The sequence below is a fragment of the Apteryx mantelli genome, chromosome 2 (genome assembly GCF_036417845.1).
Source record: "Apteryx mantelli isolate bAptMan1 chromosome 2, bAptMan1.hap1, whole genome shotgun sequence".
Taxonomy (NCBI): Eukaryota; Metazoa; Chordata; class Aves; order Apterygiformes; family Apterygidae; genus Apteryx; species Apteryx mantelli.
Window position 1 is genome coordinate 52,056,762 of NC_089979.1, and position 20,449 is coordinate 52,077,210.

The 20,449-nt window shown below is 37.0% G+C and overlaps 1 protein-coding gene across 1 annotated transcript in view; it reads right to left on the reverse strand.

Moving 5' to 3' along the window:
* The window catches only part of MIB1 (MIB E3 ubiquitin protein ligase 1), an 84,197-nt gene that overhangs the window by 20,108 nt on the left and 43,640 nt on the right, over nt 1-20,449 (reverse strand). Inside the window, exons 13-16 of the mRNA XM_067290027.1 lie at nt 8,601-8,733; nt 8,131-8,217; nt 5,133-5,294; nt 384-391 (exon numbers count right to left, since the gene is read on the reverse strand). Of these exons, the coding sequence (XP_067146128.1) occupies nt 384-391; nt 5,133-5,294; nt 8,131-8,217; nt 8,601-8,733 (390 nt within the window). The remainder of the gene's footprint in view (nt 1-383; nt 392-5,132; nt 5,295-8,130; nt 8,218-8,600; nt 8,734-20,449) is intronic.

Consider the following 20,449-nt stretch of genomic DNA (forward strand, 5'->3'; position numbering starts at 1 on the left):
TAGCTACAGAGTTCTGTAAGGAATAGTTCAGCTACTGAAGCATTCAATCTCCTGTACACCTATACTCATTTGTAAAGTGGCTGTTTTTCTATATAAGTACTTTAAATGGCACTGCCCCGGGGGGTATATTTAGAATACACCTGATACATACTAACATCACTGAGTTCAGACAAAATGCAACCACCATCACACTTGAACAGAAAACATAGCTAGGCAGACATAAATGCACATTTATATTTAGTAGTCTAGTGAATAAAGCATCTGGCCAAGAAAGAGATGATTTCAGACGCCTTCTCTGTTTGGAGGATTTAAGCTCACATATCTGTCCTCCTGTCCTATCACTCTTTTACAGATACTACTGTAGAAAAGAATGCGAGACTCACAGGGCCAGCTAGAAAGACAAAGAGAGAAGGCCCAATACTATAGCCCAGCAATTAAAGGATTCACCTAGACTGCAGTATTCTCAGCCCACTTCCAACATCCTTTCTGTATTAAAGATTGATTGGATAAAATGCATAAGCAAATGCACATTTCATACAACACAGAACTGGTGGCACCATTGAAGAATCCCTCAGCGAACTACACTAGACTGTATTCAAAGAAACAACTCTGGGACAAGGAGACAACTTCAATCCACAGAGTTTTAAGCTCTGAATTCATATAGGCATCAACACTATAACAAGGTGAGATTTTGTACCCACCTCTTTTCAGCCTTTCCCATGAATTGATGTAAATGCCCAACCTGTCTGATGCAAATCTTTCTACACTCCTTTCAGTTTGTGCAGTCTGTCCTGTAGCTGGTCTACTAAAAGCTGAGTGTCAAGTATCACTCCTAAAGATTAAGGCCCTTTTGGCTACATTAACAACCACTTTGTATTTAAAGAACCAGACATGCTATTTGAGACACAGCAGCATACAGGATAAATTTAAAATACCAGATATCAGTCACTACAATCCTAAAGACTATGCATCTCTGAGTGAACTATTAAGAAAATAGTTTTCAAAATCTATCTAGTTATCTCCTCCATCTCTCAGAGGTGACCTGTGAGGGAAAAAAAAGCTGTGTTTGGCTTTATGCCTTGGAACATGTGAAGTATGTGTCAGAAGTTCCCCTGCCTTGATATCCGTAGCATTATCCTTCTCCTCATACAGCTATCCCAGTTTCCTAGGAAAGCAATTTTTTCAAATGTTAGTCTATGCAGTTAGGAGTTTTTATATCAATAAACATTACTTGAGGGACTAAGAGACTCTTGAAGGTTACTCCACGAGTTCACACATACTCATTGTCCTGTACTCTTTCCTGTGATTTGATATGAACAGTATAGCTGAGCTGGAAAGATTTAATATTAATTTAACCAGCAAGTTTGACGTGCTTAAGCCAGTCGGCTGATACCAAAGAATTAGACGTGGACAGAAATTGTTTTGTGGTGGAAATTCAGACTGTTTTTCTGTAATGTGAATTACAGCATTAGCTGAAGCACAGCTGAGATTTAACTTAGCTTCAAAGTGGGTGTGTTGGGTACCACCAGTAACCCAGGCACAGCAGCACGATGCCCAGCAAAAACTAATTTTCTCTGACACTGGCAGAGTAGACATTCTTTGAAGGAACCTACACCGAACAATTTGATTTAGTCCTTTCTTCATTCTAAGACTGGCTCCTCCACCTGGAACAGTCACCAACATTATGCAAGAGAACCTTCAGTCCTAAAATGCCTCCACATGCTGTAGGGTTTAAAAACATGAAGGAGATCTTGCATAGAGTGACACTTCTCTGGTAGTCTGCAACATAACTCTTTCATTTCAAACATACAAAATGAAAAAAAACCACGCGTAAAAGTGTTATGTCTTAGGGCCTAGTATGGCTGCAGTCGGTCTACTCTGGAGGGTGCTAGCCCTGTGGTACATCAACGCAAGCCAGTCTACATCAACTCACCTGTGGGGAAGAAATCTCTTCCCAGTGTCATCCACAAAGACAGTATAGATATAGTCTAAATAATTATAACTACTGAGCCATCTTAGAAACTGTAAACACTATGTGACTTCCATTAGGGTTTCTTTAGTTTAAATTAGGATTTAGGCAGTGGCATCATTTTGTATCTGAAAAGTGTTTTGAGGGTCTAAAAGATGCCTATATGAAAATAAATTAAGAGACTGGGGAATTATACATTTATTTAGCATAAAAAGTGCCCCAGTTTGAGGAGCACTGCATCCATAATAAGGGAACTAGAATGGCTTTTTTTGTGGTGGTGGGGATTATACTTCAGAAAAGCTCTCCTCCACCCAACTGTACTATTGTCTTACTGAAAATGCTAGTAAAGACATTTGTGCTGAAAAAAGCTTCAAAATCATTTAAAGAAATGTAGTGTTCTCTTCACAACTCTTGAAAACAACATAGAAATATTTTTCAGATTGATATCTAAAATATATAGAGCTTTGTGTACTATCAAGGTTGTTCACTACATCCATCTTAAAATAGTCCACCATATCAAATATATCAACTGAACAAAACTGACAAAAACAGTTTTAGTTATTGCACCAGCTTAGTATTGACATTCAGAAGCAATTACTAAAATAAATACTAATGTATTCATTCCATATAATTCCGCCTATGAAATAGTTCCCAATACCAGTTAAAAGGACGTTTCCCATTTTAAACCAGGCTCAAAGCAAAAAGGAACAAATGGTGAATTTTCAGTGAAATTGCTGTTAAGCACTATACAGCTTGCCAACCAACTTCATCAAAGTGAAAGACATCTAAAATCCCCAAAGTCGAATTTTTATTCTTTCGCAGTTTATTCAACTGCAAAATTCAATTATTTTGTTGAAGTACTATACTACAAAGAAGCACCCTGGGGTGCTTAGCAAATTGATATCTTTAAGACAGTTGTCCAAAGTTAATTACAATTTAGCTCTAAAACACCAAAGATTTAAATATCAGATTTGCTATCAGGCTATAGAAATCTGACAGCTTTTCCCAATTTTTGAAGGAATTAATAACATTTACTTAATAATTCAAAAAATGCAAATTCTATCTATTTAACTTAGCAGTCATCATATTCACAAGAAGAAAGCTTTACGTTTCCCAGGCTAAGCTGTTCATCTATTATTTACCCCATTTATCCACTATCATCCACCTCCTGTATTTGTAACACTAGACAAGACAAATTATAAATGTTTCCTTGGATTGCTTTAAAGCTCCAGATAGCTGAGCTGCACATAATTTAGCAGCCCACATTGTGTCTTTAAGATTTTGAAGGAAAGGTGGCTTACTATTAAAACTGTTCACTGGTAAAATCTAGTTTTCAGCAGAACAGAAAATGTTTGTTGCTTTTCTTGTATTACAACTTATCATTTTATATTAGCTTTCTTTAAGTAAAGGTAGATACAAATATTGTTTTTGTTTACTATTTTCCACAAATCTACATTTCCAATATAGTCCAACATGCTGATGATTTGAGAGTTTTCAGGTACGTATTAGCCAGATTTGACATATGGAAATTGTTTTCATCTTATTTTGCTGCCACATAAAATTAAAATAAACAATTTTGATCTTTGTATGAAAGCACAAATCTCCTCCACACCATTTAATCTTCCCAAATATTTGTTAGCTATGCAAAAACCTTCTCTGCAGCTAAACAAAATGGGGGGAAAAAAAATCATCAGTAGTTTGATCAAACTAAAATAGTAGGTACTGGTTGAGCACCATTTTTTAAACCCTAGACCATTTTTAGGCTTTCAGAGATACAATTTTTGTGGGGATTTTTTTTCTTGTTATGTCTAGTTTTTTAATTTTAATAAAATCTAAACTAAAAAGTGTAAATTTTTATCAAGAATACAGCTTGAATGAAACTAGGAGAAAACAGTGCAAAAATAAAAATAAAAACCTAATTTAAAACATAAAACCTCAAAAATTAGAATTTGAAAAGATGGTAGAGAAAAACACCCTTGTGTTACAATAAACCTGAAACACAACTCCTCCAGTTTCATTTTGGATGTCATCAATGGTAAGATGGACAACTGAAAAACATATTTTGGAATGCTGAATCTGAGGAGGAGTACTCATGTCCGTTCATTAGTTTCAAAATTAAATACATGCACACAAGTTATTTTGGCCACCTCTCACAGAGTACATTTCAGATCATGGAAACACAACTGAGCTTTAGTTGCTTTCTTCCTTCCACTTAAAAGTACATAAGCAATTTCTTATATATGCCAATTATACTTTAAATCTCTTTTCAATGCTTAGTCCAATGTATTTCAGTGAAATTAAGCGCCCATTTTGAAAAATGTACTTGCTGTACAGTGGATATATGGTTTTGAACAAAAACTTGTTAATAAAGCTTTTTTTTAATAAAATGGAAAAATTGTCACCAATAGTAAAAATCAGAAAAAATATTAAGACACTGGTAACTAATAATTCAGTAAGTCTGACCCACTGTTACTCTGCACATTTTAATAGGTACATAAAAATTGTGTTCACCTTCCTCAATCCCACTTATTCCTGAATTTTATTCTCTTTTTCCTTTTTTCACCTTTGCATACAATAGTCACACAGTTTTCAGCATGTGAGCTTTTTTTTTTTTTTTTTTTTTAATACAACACTTTGGCCTTTACTACTACGAGTTTCTTCGACTCTTTCCTTACTAGAGCGCAATTTCTGAAATGAACTCCATCAGAAAGATATGTAGCAATCAAGACACAAAGATTAAGAGTGCTTAGTTTTAACATAAGCTTTCAGAAGGTTACAGAAACAGCTGACAGTTTAAAGCTACAAAAATAAAAACATGCAAGATGTTGAATCTTAGAAAGCATAATTTTAGTCTTATTCTGTACTGTATTACTGCTTATTTCTCTTTCCAAAAGCTGCTTTTGATTTTTTTGGCAGTCATACATGTTCACAATGAAAGACAGAGTTGCAGAAATGTTTTGAACTAAATAATCCATATTTTTCTTTAACAAACTTATCACATACAACAATTTAATTTTTGCATGCACTGCTGCCTGATGTGGAATGTGTAGATAAGCTTAGGCTGCCAAAAACCAGTTCAACAGTACAGAAACTAGATGAACTAGACTAATAGAGACAAATGTACAGGGGAGGAAAAAGGAATAAATAAATGCATTTTATTTACTGTGTTCTTTGATGGCTCCCAAGCAGTATCTACCTTGCCCACATCTTGCATGTCTTGGAGTTGGCGGAGCTGTGACAGTGTGTGGTGTCTCAGGGCTTCATGCAGGGGAGTGTCCCCATCTTTATCCTGAATATCCAATTTAGCACCTGCACGGACTAAGAGCTGAAAGAAAGAGAACCCAATTTAAATCTCAAAAAAACAAAAAACAAAGCAAAAAACAAACACAAAAAAACAAACAAAAAAACCCCACAGACAAACAACTCCCTCCACACACACCACATTTATTCTATAGTTTAGGAAGTCCTAAAAGGCCCCAAAGGGTTATTCTTTTACTTTGTTACTATTCACAATTGAGTTAAATTGAATTTAATTTCCAGACTTCAAGTTCAGCCTTCAACTGAGGCACTTCTCTCTTTCAAATGTCAATTTTATTTCAGCAGAAGCCTAATGTTTTGCTGTACTCTAAGGGAGAGATGCTACTTTAGAGGAGTCTTTCTATTGTCCAAAACCTTTATCTCTTACAAGATAACTAACAAACTATGTAATATTACAGAACTATAACAGAAACAAAACAAAGCGGGTGAAACACTAGATATGTACATGTTCCCTACTATTATGTTTCAATGACCCCATGAAACACCACTTTTCATACCATGCGAAACTTTACAACTTAATTTACAGTATCCTCACATTAGTAAAGTAGTTAAACGTACTTAAGTCTAATCCTTATTCAGCAGAAGACACAAGCACCATTAGCATATGTTCCAGGTCACATGAGATGATAGCAACCACAAGGCCGCACAGGCCCTCCAATTTGCATTGCATTAGCACACAGCCCTCCCATAATTTGATAGACAACTTCCTTAAATGTGCTGTTACGCAAAACAAAAACACACGCTGACAAATAACTCCCCTTAAAAAAAAAAACAACTGTCACTATTGCTATTCAGAAACCTGTAGATGGCAGCTGATGTTTTGTCATTTTAGTTTCAAACTTTTGTTAGTCTGCAAAATTCTGAGTAGCAGTAGAGACCAAAAGTATACCCTAGAAACTGGAATACATGAAAGGGAATCCTCTTCAGAACTAGCAAGTTCTCAGACTCAATCTCAGACTCTCTAGAAAAGACTATAAGGAAAAAAGACTTACCTGGATCTAAAAGGAATTCAGAGCTTATATTTCAAGTAAATACCTGCCTGTTACTGATTGCTGCTGACCATTCTCCCAACCCTTCCTTCCATAAGTGAAGTCAAAAAAATCCCCAAACAAACAGCTAAGGGTCACAACAGTCTCCCCTGGACTTCATACACCCTCTAATTGTTTTTTTTTCTGGCCCCAGTCCTTCATATTGAAAGGCAGTGCCTGCTACTAGCCAGTTGCTGCTTAATTGTTTCTCCTGGAAATGGTAGCGCGTAATGAGAATTTCTCTATCGTTATTACGGGTTTCTAGTCAATTCCTCTGAAGAAAACCTGTAAGAGAACTCTTCTAAGAGCAACCTGGAATCCCTGGCTGCCATGGAAATTCAAAGCCTTTGCAGAAGTCTAAAAATAAATAAATAAATAAAAGCACCCTTTGTCACAGCACCAGAGCAATTTAAAGGAACCCTGCTACCTTTGACCACTATTCCACAGATGCCTGAGGGTACAACCCAACCCTGGAAGGTACCCAATAGGAATTAATTTTGAAATATAGGAGCCAACATGTTTTTTGCATGGCTGCAGGAGTTATTTTTGGACTTCTCAAAGCTAATCCAACTGTGAAGTATGGACACTCTAGAGGGTCATCCACTTAAACATTCTTGGATATAAGCAAGCCAATCCAATACACACACTAGTTCTTCAACATGCCTACCTTCCTGCTCATCTGTTAGATTAGTATTGTATTCCCAGGTACCATGTCAGTTCCAAAAGGGCACACGGGCTCACCAAATATAGCTCCAGAAACACTTGCTGAATGCACGTGACACTGACTCTATGAAACCATTCTTCTGGTAGCAAGCAGTTCCAGATATAGGGTTATATCACATGTTTCACTGCAATGGGATCACATTCATCAACTCTTGGAGCTGGAGAAAACTTATGGCAAAATAACGCTAAATAGAACCACAGGCATAGGTCTGTGTAAGACACAAACCTTCGTAGGCCTGAGTAAGAGGCAGCTTTTAATATAAATGACTCTTACTCTACAAAGGAAATAAAAATATTAAACAGAGGGCCAAGCCAGGCTGAAGTATTCACTCTTAGGGAACACCTCCTACAGCAGTGAGCGCTCTCTCCGAGTCTCAACAGCACACACTAGCAAGGCAAACAGTAAATCACATAGTTCCCACGCAGACAGCACACACAGGCCAGAACGGGCAAAATGTGCCAAACCAGTTTCCCATGCCATCAGAGTTTTGTTCAATGAAAGCATTCAGATCTTTTCAATCATGTGAGCAAAAAACAGAAGTAGCATTCCTTTCCCTGGTAAGGTACTTCTATTACTGCTTATAGCTTTCCCAAGCTAAAAAGAGGGAAAACTACAATCTCAGGACTGAAAAGTAGTGAAACATGTAAAAACAAGATGTTTAATTTAGCTACAGTTTGCAAAAGCTACGAGCAAGAATAATTATTCATAAAGCAAGAGGAATCAAAAATGCTACTTGAAGGTCTCATTACAGGACCCATAAGACTGGTAAGACAATGAATAGAGGAACACGTTCTCCATTACTCAAGGAGGAGGGATGCTGGAACTGGCAACCACAGAGAGGAAAGCATAATGTGTATATAGAAAAAAACCTTTTCGGAATTTTCTCAGCATTCACCTTGCCTACTGACATTCTGTGCAAAGTTTGCAGGTTTCTGAATTAATCAAAACTAATCATACAAACATTCAAAGGCTATAACAAGTTCTTAAACCATTTTTGTTTAAAGTTAGCAAAATATCTATGTCTTAACAGCTACCATCAGCTTGAACAAAGTACCATTATGCATACGGCTTATTGCAAATAAAATACTTACCCTAACTATTTGTGTATGCTGTCGTTCAACGGCAAGGTGCAGAGCAGTCTGCTGGTTAACATTCTGGATATCCAGGTTAGCATTGCCCTGAAAGATAATCAGAGCACTGGACTGTTAATCATCCCAGCAATTCATCTACAGGCAAGGCAGTCAACTGGAGCACTGAATAAGACCCGAATATGATTCCTATTTTGGAGATTCTAGAGAAGAATTTATTAACTACTTTAATGATTCAGTCTACAGATGTTGAGCTGTTGAATCCAAACAAGTAAGAAGTTGTTCAGTCCCTCTGCACCATTAGTCCACTGTAATGGCATCAAAGGCAAGCTTGACTTTCAGAGCTTACCACATGGCCTTTGCTGCTCTACTGCTTCTGCACTGCGATTGTAGGCTTCAAGCAGCAAACTATTTTCACATCAGATGGTTAATCAAAGTGTGACATTTAAATCCTCCTGAGAAGAGAGCCCTACCTGATGCACCAAAAGTTCAGCCACTTCCACATGATTATTGAGGGCTGCCAGATGCAAGGCAGTATAACCATCATCTTTTTTCTCATCAACAATCCATGGTCGTGGTAACTTGGACAGCAACACACGCATTGCACTGAAATAAATACACAGAGATGGCAGAAAAGTACATATAAAATTATTTGCTGAATGATGACTAGACAGTAGCAAAAGCAGTATTCGTTCTCAGAACTACAAAGAAGTGACAAAAAATACAACAGCTTTTTTTCAAAAAGTGCAAGTGGGATAAAAATTATACTGACAGCCCCATAGCATGATAATTTCATGTTCAGTTCCTTCCCAAACACTGCACTAGCAAAACAAAGAGTTAGGGAATCACATTTTTCAGAGAAAATGTTATTTAGCAGTAATAATTACCTTAAAGAAGTATTCACACAACTTCTGAAACAGAGTAGACAGTACTTGTCCCTGGAAATCTTAATAGCAATCTTTACTTAACTATTCAACTTAACATCCACTACAGTAGATGCCTTTGGTAATAACAGCTAAGACTTTCCATTTCTGAGATAAAACTGGAGTAAGACTTCTTACATGTAGAAAAAAAATGTTGAAACTGGAAATTTTTTGGTGGAATACAGAATTGTCTTAACAGATGGTGGCCAAGTTTAACATACCATGAAAATGTGCAATATTCCACTCCACTTCTATATGCCCTACCAAGCGGCCTAACAGAGGAAGGGGATTTATTATCAAATAATAAATTCAAGGGTAGGGAAAAGCAACTTGATTCCTACAGCAATAAAGCAGACTAAAATCCATGAAGTCCAAAGAATGCAGTGTTATTAAGGGTTTTAATACTTATGACATTAGATAAACAAATCAGAATCTTGTACTCTCTCAGAATGACACTTCTCTCTAGCTCACCTGTCTTCACATAGATTTTGGAATGGGTAAGTAACCAAACTTAATTCCATGATTGCCTTATCTTGGTAAATGGCACATGCAGCCCCTTTAAGACAGTTCCTCAGAGAAGAACACAAAAAACAGGAACTGCTATAATCTCATGCCAAGAAACCTCTTGTATCATCTGATCTTTCCCTTCTGTTGAAGTAACATGTGATTCATAGGAGAAACAAAGCTTCTCCTTCAAGAGAGTCAAACCTTAAAATCTAAGTAATACTAGCTACAGCATGTAGAACCACTGAGTCACAGACTGCCTTGCAAGGCAGATACTATAACTGAATTAAACAGTTCTTCATTAGCCACCAATATTAAGTACTTGGGCCTAAAAAAACCTCAGAAATATCTTCACAAAATGAACCTCTGGACATTTAAAAATATCAGCAACAGATAGCAATAAGCTGACCACACTGTCAAGTAATAACTTAGCTCCAAATTCATTCCAATAATCCATTCTCTTGATCATTCACTGCATACACAGTATTCACTCCTGAGCTCTCTTTTAGAGCAAGCCAACTAGTTTCCTATAAAACAAACTCCACATGTGGTTCTGGAGATAGTTCACTCCAATGAGCCATCCCCAAAAGTATAAATAATAAGACTGCACCAGGTAGACTGCTGTATCAGTAAGACTGTACGCTCCTTCCTACGCAATACTCAGACACTATCCTAGCAGACTAAATTCTTAAACGTCCCCTCACGTTCTCCTGATGCTGCACAGAGCACACAATACAAATCCTCTGTTTCACACTCTTAATACACCATCCTGACAGCTGCAGTATAACCCTCACATTTTTCCCCCTCATTCAGAGTGTCCGAATTAAACACAACTAAGTAACTGCATCTTTAGGCCACAGAGTCACACAGGGCCCAGATTAGATCCATGGGCAGCTGCTAGGTAATGCACACACACCGCACATTGCTTCTACAGGAGGTTGGTCCTCCACAGAGCAGACACAATCACTTGGCCTGGAACAGTTACATTTTGCAGCGCATGTATTATCTCAGTCTTTTTAGACTTAATCACAGCTTACTTGATGTAAGGAAACAAAATAAAAAAAAAATAAACCTTTCTCAGTCTGGTATGATTCTTTGTTTTCCTGGCAGGATTAAGCTTCTCACTTCCTCCCTGTCCAAATCATTTGTAACGCAGCAAAGAAAGATGATGACACTTGATAGAGTGTACTTTGTTTACTGTGAACCATTACTCAGCTTCTGTTCATGACACCTTCTATAATTCTGTCACATGCTGGGGAAAAAAACTGGAATATTAGAAAAAACTACAACATTAACTCTGAGAGATTCACACAATTGGAGTTTCCAAAATTAAGAAGGATATAATTTAGCAAAGCAGAGATAACTAAAGCTTTATGAAATCTAGCAAGCAAAGGAATATTACTAGTTGAGTTTGTCATTTACTTTGTAAAAAACGCTGTATTTCCAAACCTAAGATATAAATATCTATCTGGTTAGAAACTTCTGCACTGTTTCTAGCCATAATACAGCCAGAGAGGGAGCAAAGTCTGGGGCACTGCAGTTCGCATCCTATCTAGACTACATCAATGCAACATACCTGGGCACACCACCACCAGCTCTTTAGAAATCTGAACTGATACAGAGCACATGTCAGCAGCACACCACACTAGAAGCACTACCAGCTGGTCCTGTACTTTCTGTACTAACTTCTCACAGAGTCTCAAGTCACATGTAAATTCTTCATCTTCACCCACCAGGCTCAGTGCTTCAAAAGATCACCTAAAGCTTTAGTACATCTACTGCAGTTCAACATCTCAGTCGCAACAGAATTTTCTCTTTCAGGAATAAAGCCCTTTTTTCTTCCCAGGAAAATGATTTATCAGAGGGCAGTAAGATCATCAAAAAAAATCATGTAATCTAGGTGCAATCTAATCTATAGTGTACATGCTGCTCCTTGTTTAAAGCTGTAAAACACTATACAAAATACATCTTCCCTTTTTGAAGGGAGAAGATACAAGAGAACAAAAACAAACTATGAGAGCTGTCAGTCACGCTGATAAAAGTTCCCTTAATTACAAAAGAGACTGTGACTAAAGTATCCTGCTCATATCCATACCCAATGAAGTTTCATGTGAACTCAGCCCATCCATATAAATTAGTCTCACAGATGGTGTAAGTTAAAGAGAAAAAATGCCCAGAATTATTTTTAATTAGCATCCAAGAGTCTTTGAAATGTGCTCATATGAACAGATACTCTTTTTCTTTTTACTCAGTTCAAAAAGCATGACAAAAATTACAGGGGGGGGGGGAAAGAAAAAATGTTACAGATTACAGATTAACTTTAAAAGATGTGCCAAGGAGAGAATATCCTTTAGAAACATTACTGTTGCCATTTTATGAACGCTTCTGATCTACTTAAGAACTTGATATTTTGTATGCTTATGAAAACATTCACTCATCCTAATATTCACAAGAGCATTAGCCTTACCAACTCCTCTTTCAAATCTTTTCTTATTTAGTTTGCTGTCAAACATCTGTAGGATTTTCATCTGAAGTTCAACCGCAAAATATTCAGGGGCTAAGACCATATCTTACTTTTATGCCTGTAACATTTTGAATGCTTTTATAATGCGCACTAAATTGGCCCTGCTGAAAAGTGTAGTATCTGACTCCTGCATATAACAGATTTTTATCTTACTTTTCATAGTGAAGCATCAAAAAGACAGTAATTACTTCGCAGTTTCTTCTGTCTAAGTTAAGAAACCACAGGCAGCACTAAGTTACTGGACAGCAGGATGGAAGGGGGATTTTAGGACATGACACCTTAAAATTATACAAAATTTTAATATGTTACAAATGGAAAGTTCTTCTACGATGCTCAGTGACTGCATCCTCCTTATCTTTAGCTGAAAGGTAGTTTCTCTCAAGGCACAAGATCCTGTTCCTTCACACTGCAGACTTCCCGTCTACTGCTATTCTATTTTGCAGGATTTTCGACAGCTGCTGCCTAAAGTTTCACAATTTAGCTAAGCAGCTAGCACTCAGAACAGAACTCCCTGAAAGAGGCAGGCATTATATCAGAAAACAAAGTCTTATTAGTGAATCAATGTTACGTACCAATTACACTGTAATTGCTGGATCATAATTCCATACTTAAAGTCTTAATGAAAAAAAAAAAGTTATGCTACTCCATATTCAGGAACGCAGGACTGATGGCCATGAAAACGTTCTTTCATTTTGTATATATTAAAACAGAACGCAGACTATTTTCATGACAATTATATTAAAAAGATTAAGAAATCTGCAAATCTAATAGGAACCATAAGCATGAAATCAGCTGAAGAAAACTTCATAAACTGCTGTCACGGTCTTCAGTTTATTCAACTAGTACAGATTACATGGCTAATCTAGTAGCTTCAAAAGATGATTAATAAAATGCTTAAAAGCCTTATTAAAACACTGAATTTATGTCATCCCTATGCTATTTAAATTTAAGAGTTATTGTTACAGCATTACTGATTTTAAAATTTTGTAATGTATAAGCTTTGGCATATATTCTGAAATATTTACAGATCAGCATGAAGCTGATAAAGATTTTAAGCCTTTTTTAGTTGGATGATACTTCGCATGTTCTCTAGTCTGCAGTTTTCCAGCTGGGATAACAGAAGAAAAATTTCAGTGAATATTTCAGAAGAAGTCTGTCTGTCAAGCTTTGAAGAGGGTGAGGAAACCAGTTATCTTTCACAGAAGCTAAACACCTCAGGGAAGAAGATGAAGAGAAAGCAGATGCATGTCTAGGGAGCAGAGGTCAAGGTATTTGTTACTTTCTCAGGCCCAGCTATTGGAGGTATAGTGACTTATAAATCCCATCATAATTCACATTTTCTCTGAAGGGGCCATATTCTGGTCTGGACAATCTCCCAGTAAAACTTTAATCCAGGCTTTAATAGTTACAAGTGACTTGGTGCAAGGAACAGCCATTTTCATTGTATCACATTTAATTTGAAATGTAGAAGAATGACAGTAAATTGCAAGTGCTGATATGGATACTTTAAATTGGTCATGCTACACAAGTGATTTTTCTTTATTTAATTCATGTTTTTAGGGAGTCTGGAACCATGACTTTGCATATATATGACAAGTTTAAATCATGAATAATACCAGAGTGTGCAATAAACAGCATGAATTTAGTATTTGCAGGATAAAATATATCATGCCTCTGAACAATACATTAACTCTTTTTTAGAGCAGTTGTTTCAACACCAAAGAGTTACCAACATGAGAAAAAAGCATTATGACTAACAACTTTAACATATGGTATATTATGCATTATCGACCTACATATAAAATCTGTTTCCTCATGCAGTATTTTTACTTATTGAATTTTTACTGATGCGTATCAGCAGAACATGAGAATGCTGCATACAATAAGGGATTTATTTCAAAAATCGACAGGGTAAAGTAATCTACAATGGCCTGGTTGTACAGAAAAGATTCCAGATTTCACATTAACTACTACTACTACCCCATCCAAAATAACAATGCATAGAAAAAAAAAAAATAGAGAGATTTTCTGCTACTAATTACAAGGTGACTACAGCATGACTTAAATGAGGAAGGGCTGTTGTTGTTGTTGTTTTTGTTGTTGTAAAGAACAGATGCTTAGGTATTTAAGAAAATAAAAATAAAAGCACAACTAGAGAGACAATTTCACCACCACCTTAACCTCAGTTAACTTAAATTGCTGCTGAAAGACATGGTCCCACTTTTCCAATTCCTGCATTGTGTTGGCTCTGTCAGGCATGTGGCTGTCTAGTGAGTCAAACAAGCTGCCAAACTTTTCATTTTGGCAGGTTCCTTTCCAGAGAGATTAATGAGATAATCCAATTTATCCTGTGTTTTCCTGTTCACTGGAAGTGACAGGAATAAGGAAGCGATGAAGTTAGAACTGGAAGGAGGGCAGACTGCCCATTTCAGAAGCAGTGTTAGATCAGCATAAACAGATCAGAAAACCAAATCTCTAGGGGCTGTAATGATGCAGTGCCCTTTCTACTATAAGTTTCTTCACTCCCCTGTCATTCTCCTCCCTCAAGCCAGCTTTATTTATAGTTTCATAATACAAGATATTTTACAGCAACCCACTCCATACTTTCCTCTTAGCCCAAGCCTACCTCTGCACAACTAAAACTTTTCAGGTGTTTGAGAATATACCAAGAATCAGATTAAGGAACTGACCAGAATTAAAAAACACAGTTTCATTGCAAAGCTTTCTTTTAGGGCTATATAGTATGACATGCAGCTGTCTGACTACCAGCTTTACTCCCCCCTCCGCCCCCCCCCAAAAAAACACACCCACACAAAGGCGCCCCCACCCAAAGTAGCTGAAAAATAGCCTCTTTTTGATGGATTTATTTCTCACATAGAATAGTACTCTGATCCTGTTCACTGTGTAGCCAAACGAATATTTGTACCAATGTAGCACAAGTGACACAGGAGCAGGACACTACTATTTTTAGCAATGATATTACCCTAAGTGCATGTCAAGTTACAACTTTAAGCCAGACCAGTTCCCTGATCTGGTTCACAGCACAGTCACTGAGCAGCACAGCGGTTGCGCTGGAAGAACCACAAAGCAAACACCACCAAGGAGCAAGCGACAAAGAGTACTGGGCTACCTTACACTGCTGTTACTGAGTACTCTGCATCATGAAATTTGGGTTTCATATTTCACACCTGATTGATCACTCAGCACAAGTTTTAGGAAGCAGGCTGTTTCATTCTTTTTTTTCCCTCAGTATTTTCAAATACCTCTGGGTATTGAAAAATTGTTTGCAATATACATGATAGAAGCTGCTGAAGGAACAAATTTACCTACAATTCACAAAAATATATTTTAGCTAGCTTAGAAATAATATAACAATTTTGTTTTCAGTGTATGATTGCAAAACTGAAGAAAGGGAAACAAAATAATGCGACTTTTACCAGAAAGCTGAGCTGCAACAGAAGTTATGGAATAAGCAGCCAGAGACCAGAGGACAAAAGAGGAGGAAGCAAGAAAACAATGCTCAGAACTTTGCAATTCACTCTCTACTTTGCAATACTGAACTTTTACTAAAGTAATAACTATTAATTATACCATAATACTTCAAGATGAGATGACATTTTCATTTTATAAATCTGTTTAATTTTAGATGAAGAAACTTTTTAGTATTTGAAAAGTATTATTGCTCCTGAGCGAAGCATACAAAGATTTTTGTCTGGAAATGTACAGAAAGTTTTGAAATATTCAGGTTTATGACTTTCTGCTGTATTTAAGTGGCTAAATTTCAGTTGCTTTATGCTTTTCTGAAGAAAACATTGCATATGCTCCCTATGAACATGAAAAACTTTTTTCATATTTTGAATGTGTAACTATTGGCCTTAATCTAGGCCAATTTTGCACACATGAAAATCAGACTAACAGACTGAGTTGTTCAGTTGGAGGGTTTTTTCTTTTCTCCTAAACATTTCATTTTTTTCCAGAACAGTAACACCCAACTTAAATTTGCTTTTTTTTTTTTAAAGTAATTTTATAGCAAAGCATTATAAACAAAATACTATCCATTTTTCAAATAATTTCTAACTTGATTTGAATGTGGAAATATGGGGGCCCAAACTGGCAGAAACTTCTTATTTATGAAATAACTTTTTCAGCTTAAAAGTAGCTATACAACAAAGCCACCTAGGCCTCAGACTAAAAAGCCTGTTATTACTCACGACATTTTTCACTGACCAAGAAACCAGGTTACACAATCTGTTCTGGCAGTGAAGGATATTTATTATTCTATATTTGCCTGAAGTCCTTGTCTTGCTCCTAAGCAGGGCTTCTTTCTTTTTGTCTCCCCCCACCTTCTCTCCCCCCCCCCCAGCTCCGCAGTGTTTCTAAGTATAGTGACAACCTCATCAGGCTTTACTAGTAGCAGCGCAAGCTCAGTGAAAATCTGGGAAATATAAGCGGAAACATGAGAGACCGCTTTATTTGGCGGTGCTAAAAAAATATCAGGACAAATGGCTAACCAGCAGTGGGACCGCAGGCCGAACAATCAATAGGCAGAGCGCGGGATAGAGGCTCCCTCTGCCTCCCGATCGACACTCAGCAGCTGAGGGACTATTTTTTGCAATGGTTGACTAAATATGGTCAGGGAAGAGCGAGGCACAAGAGAGCCTGTTTGCCTGGGAGTGCATGTTTCAAATGCTTAGCTGCCTATAAAGCTGTAACAGTTTTGCTCGTGCCCTCTGAGTGGGAAATATGGTTAGGCTCTTCTATAGTGTGCATGCGGGAGCCCTGACCTCGCTAGCAGCCTTGACCTCTGAAGATGGAAAGTAGCTTCACCACAGACCTGCCTACAGTTAAGCCTGGAAACATAACCTCAAGCAAGAAAAGATGCAGTGCAATATCTAAGGAACTAGAAGAAACCAATATTGCCGGGGGAGGGGGGAGATGATTGCTTTTTTTTTTTTTTTTTTTTGGAAGTGACTCCAACTTTTTGGGGTTTGTTTTCGGGGTCTTTTTGTTTTGGTTTGTTTTTTTTGCCTGTGATTATTTTCATCTGGCAGTGGGCTAAGTTCACCTACCCTTGGCTTCCTAGCATCTATCCTTGGACTCTTAATTCTCAGTCCAGCAGACATAAGGTATAATTTCTATACAACATCATCCATATTTTAGCGTTCCAAGAAAGGCAGCCGGTGCCAACGAGGCACCGCTCTTCATGCTTTTTTTTTTTCCTTTGAAATTTTATCTATTTAAGGTGGTGAGGTACTGTAACGCACCGACATTCTCCCCCCCCCGTGCCTCCCCCTCCCCTGTACCGAAGAGCTGATTCAGCGAATAGAGTGAAAGAGCACTCAGGATGAGATGGCTGCTGCTGATGTGTCTCTAGGTCATTACCTCTCTTCCAACTGCAAATGCTGCATGATACTAAGCGCACAGGTAACAGAACGCCAGGAGACCTGCGTTATTCTGCACGTTTAAGGGATGCCTATGACTTTCTGCATGTGTAGCTTATTTACTAAAATGGTTTTTTTCTGGTTGTCATATTAATCCCTCTACTCTGGGAACAGCTTAATTTTGAGTGTGTTACAGTATCAAGCATTTGTAGTGTAAAGAGCAGGTTGAGAGAAAACAACATTAGTCCAAATTTCATAGCAAAAAACCCCAACTTATTTGGCAGGCAGATTTTTGGGGGGGAAGATAAACTCAAATATTGCAATGCCATTAACTGCTTAGCAAACAGTGATTGTTAGTTTCAGTGAAATACATTCTTCTCTTCCTGTGCAAATCACAACTAAAAAAAAATTCAAAAAAATCTAACAAACAGCATGGTAGTGCAATGCTGAGTGCTAAAACAGGTCTAAGCAAAATTTTCAAGGCGCTTTACCTCAGATGTACCTAAAATCAACCAAGTTAAAAACCTAGAATGTGTATGCTGTAATTCTAATGCTGCATTGCTGTTTCTCCTTGTAGTACTGTGCTAGCTCCTGCTACACTCTGATTTGCTCTCTATCAGCTGCACTAGATTTTTGTCACAGGCTGCAGAAATTCTTACTTCCTCTGCTCTCATCTTTCCTGAAGACTATTACAGTTACTAATTGTTAAGCTTATTTTAAATTTACCTTCTAATGCTATAAGGAAAAATTTTACTCTTTAACCCAAATCAACTCCCGAAATACAAATTAAGCAACCATAAGCTACATATGCCAGCCTTACCGAAGTCAAAACCTTACTGCACACCAAATGTTTAATTACCATTACAAACCAAAGCACAAAACAGAATGTGAAGAAACAGGGTTAATTTTTTTTTAGTGGCTTTTTTAAATTTTTTTTGTTTGTTTTGTTTTGTTTTTTTTAGTTTTCATAAACCTTTCAAGTGTGGACAAGATTTTGACTGAAGCAGGTGAGTGCCAACTTAAAAAATGAAAAAAACAAAAAACTATCTGTAAAAGTGTTGAATAGGTACTAGCTTTCACATATGACCTTCGGCCTAACAACCCAAATCCTGTCACAACAGTTGGAGGTTGTTTTCTTAATTCAATATCATCACATTTTCTATAAGCAGGATCACCAGTGCGTACAATTATTTTTTTTAAACCACTGCAAACTGCAGTAAAAATAGGTAGAGAGCTGCAAAAGAGTTGGCAGAATACTCTATGAGATGCATAAAGCAAGGAGGTGGGATTGGGGAGGGTAAGAAAGTACATTTATAACCACCGTATTAGATGCGTCTATGCTTCCCTTTAGGATACTAGATGCAAGCTGTACACCAGCATGGAAACCTGCTAGAAGACCTCAAAGGCAACTGAAGTTCTCGCAGTGGAATACAACTACCAATTCCAGGAAAATACTCTGCAAAGCTACCAATGATTCAACTCTCCATTCAAAAGTGGTCACTCAGAACGAACAGCAAAAGGCTGCAAAAACCTGGATAAATACTTCTAACGTCCACGCCATCACAGAACAATGAACTATAACTGGCTTTAAGCTTTTCTGCAGGTAAATTGCATTGTAAAGTTCAGTTGCAACAATAAGTTTATTTTCTACAGTCAATTAATCATAACATTATTCTTCCAAAGAAATGTCAGAATGAATTTTACTTAATGAAAGCAACGAAAAGAAGCAAAATACTTTTCGGGTTCAGCTGACAGTTGAGCAATCCTACGTATACCTGCTCAGAGTACATACTTCTTTATGTACCCATATGAACATACAATGCTATGGAATGTAAAGAAGTATGTATTTTTGGCAGGCATGGAACGACCAGTAAGAGGAAACTAAACAGCTGTTGGAAGAAACAGGTTTCCCTCTTGTCTGAATGACATTCATGTGACAAATCAACTTGCTAAGGGTCAGCTGATATTGCCAAAATAACATATACTTATTACTAACAAATCATGAAACATTAAATTCTATAAAAGTAGTTAGAAAAAGTTGTTCATGGATTATAAACAGAACACCGGTTGTAAAAAAAAAAAATTCAAAACAAGGCAGGAAATGAACTGTTACTGAAACACATTAAGATCACTGCATAGCTGCAAAATTTATTATCAGTACTCCTCCTTTAGTGGAGCCTAAACAAATCTTAAAAGCCTGATTATCAAAATGCATCATTAAAAACAAGCTGTTACTTTATTAATCACAGCAAGGGCTGTGTACTTAAGATAGTAGTTTTTACATTTACAGCTACCATAGAATCTTTAACCTACAAGTAACAACTAAGACACGAGTAGAAACAGCTAAGAAATTAAGTCTTTGATTTATAGAAGAAAGGATAGACAAAATAATTGAGTAGGATACCATCTGCAATTTAATATATTAAACTTAAGTTAGAACTTTCTGCTGATCAACACTTATGCTCACTGAGCTCTTCGATACAAACTGCAGTGTCAGGTTTATGCACAGAAAACGACAATACAGAGATTTCTAGGCTACAGTTGCTAGTCAGCGTCAGCAGATTAAAGCTGTTGACAGATTCCTAAACGAAAACACAAGCGACAAATACTACTTAGAAGGTGAGTTATCTTAAATTGTTTTCAAATAAACTGAATTTAAATCCCAATTTAAGAAAACTGGCCAAACAAATATGACTATACAACACCAGAAAATTTAAGATTTACACAAGAAATGAGAGAGAAATAAATCCTACAACAGCTTCAAAATTCTAAAAGCAATGTCAATTAATATACACCAGCACATTCAGTCCCTGCTCAATATCAAATTTAAGAATAAGGAAAAAAAAGAGGAAAGATCTCCCCACCTCATCAATCCAGCCGTTCATATTCATGACAGCAGCCTTCTAAAAGCAGTTGTTATACATGATATATTCATGATAAGTGGGCATATTTAGGCCAGATTAAAGATTCTAACTCCATCCATGTGCTTA